The following is an 11,777-nucleotide window of genomic DNA, read 5'->3' as shown; positions in this document are numbered from 1 at the left end:
CCCCCTGCTCCCCCCCCCCCCCTCCCCCCGTTGGCATCCACTCGTATCTGCCATAATGTAATTCCTATGCTCTGGCGTTATGAAGCTCAAATTGAATGCAATACTGAAAATGGGAGGTTACGGTTGATAATTTTGAATTGCGCGGAGAAAAAGTACCAAAGAAGGGTAGCAGTTGGAGTTGAGTCACAGAATTGAAGTATTTTATTGACGGAACTCTGCTGGTTCTTTATATCTCATGGACGTGTAGGTATTCTTATTTTGGTCATTGTTTAATTTTTTATTTATTTATTTAGATTTTGTGGGAAATTCGCCGAAATAAAACCTTCAACAATTGCACTGTAAAATAGATTCAATAATACTATGGCTGTTTTGTTTTAATTTCGTTTTTGTAAAAATTTTTGTGCAGAATAAATACTGTAATGATGAAGAGCTTAAGACGAAATTATTTGGGACTTCTTCAATCAAAATGTTTGGATTCGTACGGCTGTTGGGAGTGTTTTTGGAAAGTCAAATAATGGTAATAGTTAATTTTGGGAAATTAACCATTAGAGAAATTGACAAAGAAATTAACTATACCTGAATCAATTGGGGGATGGGTATTTCAATTCAAAGATGATTCTTTTGTATCAGTCCGGGTTGTGGCAAGCCCTGTTAAGTGTAATATAAGGGTCAGGCAATAAAGTGTCAGAATACACTGAGAAAAAAATTTATTCCTTCCAAGAAAATGTTATTGCTGATATCTTTTTCATACTCTTAGTAGAAGAAAATATCTCTTTTGGAACGTATTTCTCCAGGCCAGTCATTTCCAGGTGCTCCGAAATCAGTTCCAAGCGTGAGAATTATGGTGATCTATAAGAATATTCTTCTGCATATGACCTCGAAGAAACTCCAATAATAATTATTAACATTTGGAATTATTCCAATTTTCTTTACCTGAGAAAATCGCCAATTTGTAAAATCCGGAAGATATCGGAGAACATTTTGTCAAGGTCATATGTAGCATAATAATCAGATTGTTCAATATCACTGTAATTTTTGAGGATAGACTTGGACTCTCTGAAAATGACTGTCCTGGAAAAATTCGTTCTGAAAAAATATGATCTTCTGACGAGAATATCAATCCTTGGCAGGAATAATTTTTTCTCTCAGTGTATAAGGGTCAAAAAATGGAGGTTAAAAAATGAGGGTCAGAATATTAGAGTCAAAACATTAGGGTCAGAATATAAAAGTAAAAAAAGTGGGTGTCAGGCAATGAGGGTCTAAATATAAGTCATATATTATGCTTGATCAGCGTTTTTAGCCCTTGTATGACCCTCATTGCCTGACACCCACTTTTTTAACTTTTATATTCTGACCCTAATTTTTTGATCCTAATATTCTGACCCTCTTCTTTTAACCCTAACATTCTGACCCTCATTCCTTCACCTCTACATTCAGGCCCTCAGTTTTTGACTCTAATATTCCGACCCTCATTTTTTAACCTCCGCTTTTTGACCCTTATATTCTCACACTTAGTGTCTGACCCTTATATTACACTTGAGAGCGCTTGATACAACCCGGGCTGATACGAAATAATCATCCTCGAATCAAGCATATTTTTTCCGTGAGACAGCACGAAAATGTCTGTCTCTCAAACATGTTGTTTTAAACTAAAAAACGTCTTATTTAATGGATGCATTTTTGTGTCAAATATCACATGAGTGAATAGTCCCTCACATAAAAAGTCAAAATAAAATAAAAATCCCACACAATAAACATTTTCCATCGTCATATTTTTCCTCATAACACCGTGACACCAACTTCTCATAATTTTTTTCTCGCCAAGAAGTTTCACTCCCGAAGTTTGAAAAGTTTTGTAACGCCGAAACGACGGGAGTTGGTACTGGGTGTCGGTGAGACGTTAAATATTCAAGCGATCTTGAGCTTAATTGCGGAAAAAAGGCGCGACGAAAATTGCGACGGATCTACTCTCGTTGGAGAAACACGACCGAAAAAGGAAAAAGGGTCGTTGTTCTTTATCGCCTCGTAACCAGACACTTTTGGTTAACTCCGGAAATTGAAACCAAATTGCTGGCAAGAGTTTGCACCAGTGAGATCATTTAATTTTTATACTCCCTTCACAGTTCTTCCGGTGCCATTGTCTCAGATTTTTGCTGGCTGTCGTAAAAATTGAAAATATATTCCCCCGGACTTCTCTTGCTCGGAAAAATAAATATATAAGGCGATAAAAAATATTTGCGGGAGCAGGGAAGCGAATCAAGAAAAGTAAGACGTCGAAACCACTGACCAAATGCTCCCCGGAGACTTCGCTTCAGTCGAGAGTATTTTGACAGCTTGAAAAATTGTCGCCAAATTGTTTCTCGATTATGATGCCAGGAAACTTGCTTTTCCGTTCGTCTATCAACTCTTCGTGCTTTTGCCATTGTTTCCTTCACGATTCGTGGAACGCCCGCTGTTCGTGCCTGACGCGTAGGATATTTCTCGGGACTCCAACGATGACGTTTTCCCAAGGGATTTTATCTTCGGGAGTTGGAGGCTGGATGTATTCGCTGAGTTTTTTTAGCGAATAGTAAGCGGTTCCGGAATGAGGGGAGGGTATTTAGTCGCTGCGATTGGCTATTCCGCCACCTCGCGGTGGCGTCCCCGCACTCGCGTCTTCAGAAGCTCGCCAATTCGCTGATGATCAATGGATCATATTTTTGGAATATAGAACTGTGAATGGAGAATCATAATCAAATGAGTGTGAATGATGATAACACCCTAAAAAAACAAATTTTAATTTGAGATTGACGATCTCAAATTTAATTTTATGGAAGTCTTAAATTGAGGCTTTCGAAAGTTTCAATTTAAGGATATCCAAGTGCTCTGGCTATTTTGATCTGATATTGAATCACGATATTGAATCGTTAGAAAACGTTTTTAAAATCTGAGAAAACATTAGAAAGTTTACTTTTGGAGGAAGATCGATGCAGTAATTTAAAAATTGCTATTTTTGAAAGTTACGAATATTTTCTATAAATGATTTATAAACAATCAACTTCCGCCATAAAACCATTTGTTCGGAATCGTAACAAATTTATTCATAATCAGAATTTTACCAGGAATCGATTTCATGCTTAAAACAATAAGGTTTCTGAAAGTTTAAACAATTTCAATTAATTATTTATAAACCAAGAATATTTAAAAAAGAATAATTCTATGCAAAATGCAATTTGAATGATACTGAATATTCATGATTTTTTTTTCATTTTTCTCACGCAATTTGAATTTCCGTAAGACTTTTGAATGTTTAAAGTTAAGGCTTGAAAATCTTACTTTAAACCCTCTGATAGTCTCAAGTTGGGACTTTTGAATGTCTCAAATTGAGATTCGAAATTCAAGTTAAGAATTTCCGAAAGCTAAAATTGAGATTTTCAAGTCTCAAATTGGGGTTTTCGGAAATCTCAACTTGAGACTTTCAGAAGGATCAAACGAAGATTTTTACGTCTCAAGTTGAGACTTCTGCAAGTCTCGCTCTGTGATAAAATCACTTCGAAATCATGCGGAACCATTGAATCCATCGAAATCCCTGAAATCAAGTCATTGCACCTCTCGAAAATGCCCTTAGAATCATGTCTGAAATCATTAATTCCAAATTGATGAAGTAATTCTAAGTCAGAAGCATAATCATGAAATCATGTTGCGTGTTCCTTTTGATTGAAGTCATTCAAGTAATTGAAATTCTATCCTGGAAGTAATGGTGTCCCCCAGTCGCGCAGCGCTTACCCCCTAGCGGCGCCACCTAGCGGTGGCGTCCCCGTACCCAGTTGTCCATAGCGTCCCTGTAAGACATGTGACGGCCAACAACTACCACCCACAATATATTATTCCTAGAGCCTTGCTCCCCATCTTGTACCTACCGTCATTCCCTCCACCAAATCACAAAGGAGTCCAGTTTTTTCACCCCAAACATATAGGGTTCCGAGGAGGGACACCGCGCCATTACTCAAAGATACCAGTGGAGTCCAGTGTCCCTAATCTCAGCACATGAGGCCTTAATGGGATTTTAAGGCGTCGAGGCCACCTGAGCGCCGTCCCGACGCCTCGACCTCGTTTGTCTTTCCTCCGTTCTTGCCTTTCCTCCTACTAGACCACTCACTTATCCTACGCTTGCCCTTTTTTCCCCGCACCCCCTCCTCCCACCAGCACTAACACTATTATAATATGTTACAGGGTCGGTGTCGGAAGGGCGCATTTCGAGAAGCAACCACCTAGCAATTTGAGGAAAAGTAATTTCTTCCACTTCGTCATAGCTCTGTACGACAGGGGTGGCCAGCCCATCGAAATCGAGAGGACAGCGTTCATTGGATTCGTAGAAAAAGACCAGGTGAGGAGGTGCTCTTTATCGACCAATCGCTTTTTTTATTAAGCATTCTTAAACCTTGAAGGCTTAACTCGCATACGCTAAACATTCTAGATAAGTTTTCTTACGTACACTGATAGAACGGATTAGTTGCTGTTAATGAATGGATTTTGGTTGGAGGTTAGAGTCTATTCGGTCTCACCAAATGTTCATTCGTTAATAGTTAACGAATGTACATTTGAGGAGCCTTGTTTGACTTGACTTTCGTCATTCAAGTGAACCATTCGTTAACTATTAACGAATATTCATTTGGTCGTATTCAACTCTACCATTCGTTAATAGTTAACGAATCTCGTTTGGAATAAATGAATCATTCTATCAGTGTATTTTCCTTGATATTCAGCATAAATTTATTTGATTTGATCTTTGCAGCAGGCAGAGAAAGAAATTGGAGAGCACTTAAAAAATCACTAATTACAAGATAGTTTTTGTCTGAACGAACAATCGCTTGATGACTAACTTCACTGGTCTAGCCACTAGACGGCTATATTTCATCGCGATAATTACCGTTTCCATCTGATAGTCCGCGTCTAATATTAAACTCTTTCGGGACTCGTCGCATATGTCTGATCCCACAACAGTGTAAAATGCTTTAATATAATATTGAAACTCGGAATGGTGGATGTCTATGACAGGATTGCGTGACGGAGTCACGCAATCCTCTTGTCGAAAAGCGCTGATCGTACCCTCATACTTCTATCCTGAGTTAACCGATCAAAGATTGTAGCCTCACTCATATCGTCGTCATTATTTGGGCATCGTGCTCAAGTTGGTGGGAGAATTGTAATTTGAAGTGTGTTTTTATGAGCTTATCGATTGATTCTCGGCAATTGGGTTAGTGGATTGAAGAGGTATTCTATGAAAATTGAACTGGTATAATTGTTTCAAGTGAGTGCATCGGAATTAAGACATTGAGACATGCACATTCTCACAGGATTTCTATCTTCCAGTGGAAAAACAAATCGTCTTTGCGATAATAATTTTGATTAAATTGTGACCGAAAAAGTGTCTTAAATTTTGTGAGCTGAACTTTAAGATATTAAAAAAATGTCTTGTCTATCAAACGACTTGTTTTTAGATGGAAAAATATCTTATTTTAAGTCATTCGAAGTTTAAATCATCACGACGTTGACCATTAAGACGTATTTTTGTGGTTAACGTCTTAAAGTAAGACTGCTTCAAGACAGGAGTTGTCGGAGTGGAAATATTAACGAGCATTAGTGTCTCAAATTAAGACAATTTTGTTACCTGTTTAAGACATTTAAGGCTCCGAATTTAAGCCTTTCGCAACTGCTTAAATTAAGACATCAAGACATACATCGGTGTCTTTTTTAATTTTCCATGTTTTTCCAAATTAAGAAGTCGCCAAAAATGTCTTCAATTAAGACTTCTTCAAGACAGGAGTTGTCGGAGTGGAAACATTAACGAGAATTAGTGTCACAAATTAAGACAATTTTGTTACCTGTTTAAGACATTTAAGGCTCCGAATTTAAGCCTTTCGCAACTGCTTAAATTAAGACATTAAGACATACATCGGTGTCTCTTTTAATTTACCATGTTTTTCCAAATTAAGAAGTCGCCAAAAATGTCTTATGATACCATGTCTTAATGGGATTAATGTCCAGTCGTTGGACGGCCGTCATAAATGACTATTGATTGAATATTAAAAAATGTCCTAAATTTGATGACTGGTATTTTTAGCCATAAAAATGTCTTGCCTATACAATCTTGTAATTACACGGAAAAATGTCTTATTTTAAGACATTCGAAGTTTTAGTCATCACGAAGTCGGCCATTAAACCATATTTTTATGGTTGACGTCTTAAATTAAGACTTCTTCAAGACAGGAGTTGTCGGAGTGGAAACATTAATGAGAATTAGTGGCTCAAATTATGACAATAAGACCTGCATCGGTGTTTCTTTTAATTTTTCATGTTTTTCCAAATTAATAAGTCACCAAAAATGTCTTATCATGCCATGTCTTAATGAGGTTAATGTCCTGTCGTTGGGCGTCCGTTCGAAAAGACTATTGATTGAATACTAAACACTGTCTTAAATTTGGTGCCTGATATTTTAAGACATCATAAAATGTTTTAAGACATTCGATGGTTTAGTCATCACGAAGTCGGTTATTAAGACCCATTTCTGTCTCTAATGTCTTAACTTAAGACATCTTTAAAATACGAGTTATCGCAGATAATTGGTATCACAAATTAAGACACTTGTCCTTGATTTAAGACTATTCATTTCTCCATATTTGTCAAAATGGATAAGTCACTAAAAATGTCTTATGATTCTATGTCTTAAATTCCATGTCATAAATGACTAGTGTCCGAATACTCTTCAAATATTTTGAATTATGACAAAAAAAATACCTTAAATTTGGTGACTTGGATTTCAAGACATCATATAAATGTCTTACTTACACAACATCTTATACTTTTGTCGGGAAAATGTCTTATTTTAAGACATTCACAGTGTTAGTGATCACGAAGTCGCCCATTAAGAAACATTTGTCTTAAATTAAGACGAGTTCTCGCAGTAAAAACACCAACGAGCCAGTCTCCCGAACTACGACAATTTCATCACCTGTTTCAGACATTTAAGACCCCAAATTAAGCCTTTTGCTTTGCTTTTTGTCCTTTAAAGTCTGACAGTCAGACATGCGTCAATTTCTCATCTGTTTCTTCATGTTTTTTTAAATCAATTGATGATTCTCCAAAAATGTCTTATGGCGCTAACATTTAAATGAGTAGCCGAGGCAAAATGGGTTGTCCCTTATTGAAGTTGATCTTCACCCCGTCAGCTCCTACCCCCCCCCCCCTTCCCCCTCATTCCATACCATTTACCTCACAGGTCAGCCTACTTAACTAATTACACAGAGCCCACCACGTGCAAGTGTTTACATCGCGGTTTTGGTACCTGGTTTGTGTCGGTGAATTGGCCCTGGGGGTAGGCTTGTAAGCCGGGATGAGCGAGCGGTGGGGGGAGGGACGAAGCACATAGCCACCCTCAGCGCCACCTATGTTCCGTATATGCGCGAGCGTGTATAATTCACGTGGGCCGGACAGTTGCATCGCGTGGCCTCCCTATTAATTAGGGTCATGCACCGCGGACATACATCAACCCCCGGCGAGCACAGACACCACCGTAGCCTCCCTTAACACCCTCTCGTGAAAATCATTGCAAGCTATAGTTTTTGAATGCTCAGGTTTTTTTGCTTTGGATATTACGGATGATGATGTGAAAATAGTTTAAGACATTTTGGGAGGAAATGTGTGAAGTGTATGACACTCAACCGATTTCATTTTTCACTTTTCACACGAATCATCTCAATCATTTTGACAGTCCCATAAATCTTTGAAGAGTGAAATATAATAATCATAATCAATAATTGATTAAATAATAAATATTATTGATGAATGATTGATTGGAATAGTTAATCAAGTTGATGAGGAAACTTATAGACAGCAATGAACCTTGATTTATTAAAAAATAAGAGAGCAAAATCCCGTTGACATCAACTAGTGCTACGACAGAGTGGATTTGTAAACCACAACACTGTCTGAAATTTTTTGAAAATCAAGCAATAATTGCACTTGAATTATCAACGGTGTGAACTTGAAGTCAATTTGAGATTATCACTGATATTTCAATGACATCTAGAATTTTCAGATTCATTGCGGAAATTGAAGATCACATCCAACAAAATTTTCAGTGGATTAAAAATTTAGGGCAATTGTAACTTGAATTTTCAAATTATTTAATAATTTTTATTATCATGTGGATCTGAAAATTGCTATTCCATTGCAATACTCCAGAATTAAACGGATTTTTCAGTAACAAAATTTATGAAAATTTCGTGTGAATAAGTAATTGTTTAAAATTTCAAGATTATTTACGTTAAATTTCAGGAGTATTTTTCTAACAGAGAAGTTAAGAAACTTACAACTTTGAAATGTTTCGTTGTAATAGCAAAATAGGATTAAAAATTCTTTGACTGAGGTTTCATGTAGTTAAAAATTCAATCGAAATGCCTAAATTACAGTCATATCTTGATATTTCACTGAAATATTGGCAAAGAATAGATATAATGGAAATGGGAATGAACCGTCCAATTGAACCCTAATTTTTTCCTTCGCGACGTTTTAATGCTGTTTATTACAAAATAGGCCGCTCGCATTCTAATTAATTGGGATATAGCCCCTCGTTGCCATTCAAATCACGAGACGAGGCTAGGGACATGTGACTCTCCACGTTCATGGATAATTACTCATTAAAAAATAGTAATCATCATGATTAATGCAATCGAATTCTAATTCTGAAAATTTTCCTTTCTGATACACTGTTAGAAATTTCTTGAAATTTCAGTCTCAGCGTCATCTGAATTTGCGATATTATTCAATTGAATAATTGTATAATTTTCATGTATTATTATTAATATTATTATTGTGAATAATAATTGAATAATTTTGAATTAAAAATTGAATTCAATTTCAAATGAAAATGTTCACCAAATTTCTCAGTCATCTTGAAAATTCAAGAAAACTGGATTTTTCATGTTAAACCATCATTTATTTTTCACTGAAAGCTTTAATTTCAAAACTCATCGTGAAAATTGAACGTCACATACAATTCAATTTGCAATAGATTGAGAATTCGAAAAAATTGTTGCCTGAATTTTCAAAATTTTCAAGATTTTTCATGTCAAATGGCCCTGAAAATCAAGAATTGCTTGCATATTCAAGAAATTAACTGACTCGTCAATGAAGAAATAGAAATTTCATCTAACTTTATGGTTCTTAAAAATTTCAAGCTTTTTCACTTAAATTTCAAGAGTAATGTTCTAACAGTGGATCCAGTTTGAAACATCGCTCCTTCACACCCACTTGTCTAGAAATCTTGGACAAATGACGCGTTCACCCCAGCGAGACGAGCGCAAAGACATTTCCCTTCACAACCTCTTAAAATCCCTGAAATAATTCGCAAACGCAAAATCGCTAAAAATTCTCCTGCAGTCGCACGAATTCAGCTCAACAAAAAAAATTAGACCAACAATTTTCCAATTGATGATCGCTGACAGCCCTGGTACACTCGAACAACTGTACATGGGCGCGGAATAGTTGAAAATGCATTACTGCGAGCCATCGGCATATGGCACACAATGCACGCACAACTCGTCAACGCGAGGGCCTCCCAAGATAATTATGCATTGCACGCCACGATACAATAATGACGCTGCTCTTACCGGCACATCAAGAAATTAATAATTAGGAATGAGATGGCGCGTGCTGTTGTCACAACGTCACATCACATTTAATTAATATGAAACGTAGCATATCTGTAATGACCACTGAATTAATTATCACTCACTTATCCATGAATCTTCTTCTGCAGGAATCAGAGGGACAAAAAACGAATAATGGAATCCAGTACAGGCTGCAACTGCTCTATGCCAATGGTGAGTACTGAATCTACTTTTTTGTCATCACAAATTCTCCAACTTTGGGGGCAAAACACACCAAACCCATCCATATATCAGAATGAATGGCGAGGGGGAGGGGGTGTATAATGGAGGGGAATGGCGCGGCAAAGCGACGATGAAGTGCCATCAACATTCCGCACGGACACCCGATCGTCCGGCAGGTGCCGGCTAAAAACTTAAAATGACTCGCGTGGCGGTGCCGATCAGTCCCAAACAGAGACATATTTTACATCGATGGATGTTTGCCGCTTGCGATAAAAACATTTTACTCTTCCTCGAGTGAAAAATGAATGGATGGATTTCATTTGTGTGTGAAGAGAATATTCCGGGAATTTTTGCGAGGAAATTTCTCCTTCAGCCCTGTTTCCAAAATATTTACAATTCGGCGATCATCTGCTGTGAATCAGGCAGATTATGAAAACGGTACAGGGACGCCACCGCGAGGTGGCGCAGTGGCCGATCGTAACACTGGGGTCACTTTAACTCAATTATAATTAATAATTAATGATGATTGAAGTCGCAACACCTTTCTCAATGCCAAAAAACAGGCCCGGTTTCTAGTGTTGCTTTATTTCCTTTATTCGCCATGCATATTAAGAATTTAATTGAATGAGATGCGTAAAAAGCCAATGCGAAAGCCCAATATCGCATTCCGCACAAATAATTGATAATTCTATTCAGCGATATGTTGATTAATCTAGGTATAATTTACTCGTCTCCTTCGCTCTTCGTTGATCATCAGGTGTAAATCAAGCAGGTTACAAAAATGGTACAGGGACGCCGCCGTCAGGTGGCGCCATGGCCGATCGTAACCTCTGAATGCCCTTCCAACTATAACAACATTGGGATCACTTTAACTGGTTACTCCTTTCTTTGCTTTATTAAACAAATTGATTTCACTCCAACTCAATTAAAATTCATAATTATTGATAATAAAAGTTATAAAACCTGTCTCAACGACAAAAAAAATTGCCCCAGAAATTTCTAGTGCTGCTTTATATACTTTATTCACCATGCATATTAAGAATTTAATTGAATGCGATGGGTAAAAAGTGAATGCGAAAGCCCAATACCGCATTCTCCATAAATAATTGATAATTCTATTGAGCGATATATTGATTAACTAATTATAATTTACTCGTCTCCAGTTCTATATTCAAAAAATATTCACTCTCCGTTGATCATCAGCTGTAAATCAGGCAGGTTATGAAAATGGTACAAGGACGCCACCGCCCGATGGCGCCGTAGCCGATGTACCTCATTTTAACTCAATTACAACTAACAATCAACGATAATAGATGTCGTAAAGCCTGTCCCAACGGCAAAAAACAGGCCCGGAAATTTTCAGCGCTTTCTCTCCTTTCTCATACAATAATCTCAAAGTAGATACGTCGCAAGCCCAGTACAAAACCCCAATGCCGCATAATTCGCAATTAATTGGCATGACTTCTCCCTGAAATAAACCCAGATATCAATGAAGATTTCGATAGGGATTCAATAGTATAGTATCGGCATTATACGGACATTTTAAGAAGCTTTGAGTCTTCCTGCGATGGTAGTCGGTGCCAGCAATTTTTCACTCCATATACGCTGTGAGCCGGTGCCAACCTCCATGATCCCCTCGATCCTTTCCTTCAGCCTTCACTGCTTTTCTTTTCTCTCATTTCTTTTTTTACTCTACCTTTCTTTTTCATTCTCTATTTCTACGTCTCTTCGCATTCTCACTCCACAATATCCCCAGTACCTGCCGTCCTCTTTTACCTCTGGCCCTAACCCTCGGCTCCTTCCCCTCAGCTTTCTTCGTCTCAACAGTTTTCTTGCTCCATACTTCTCTCTTTTCCACAGCCACCCGAGGCCGATCAATCAATGCGAGATTTTTATGTCGGGGGG

The 11,777-nt window shown here is 37.5% G+C and overlaps 1 protein-coding gene across 1 annotated transcript in view; it reads left to right on the top strand.

Annotated features, from left to right (window-relative positions):
• The window catches only part of LOC107048418 (transcription factor collier), a 116,702-nt gene that overhangs the window by 11,408 nt on the left and 93,517 nt on the right, over positions 1-11,777 (top strand). The window contains exons 2-3 of the mRNA XM_015271576.1: positions 4,213-4,366; positions 9,800-9,863. Coding sequence (XP_015127062.1) covers positions 4,213-4,366; positions 9,800-9,863 — 218 coding nt within the window. The remainder of the gene's footprint in view (positions 1-4,212; positions 4,367-9,799; positions 9,864-11,777) is intronic.

This window comes from Diachasma alloeum, unplaced genomic scaffold (assembly GCF_001412515.2).
Source record: "Diachasma alloeum isolate Michigan unplaced genomic scaffold, Dall2.0 Dall_scaffold_00192, whole genome shotgun sequence".
Classification (NCBI taxonomy): domain Eukaryota; kingdom Metazoa; phylum Arthropoda; class Insecta; order Hymenoptera; family Braconidae; genus Diachasma; species Diachasma alloeum.
The sequence above is the reverse complement of the archived record's forward strand: the minus strand, read 5'-3'. Positions and strand labels throughout refer to the sequence as shown.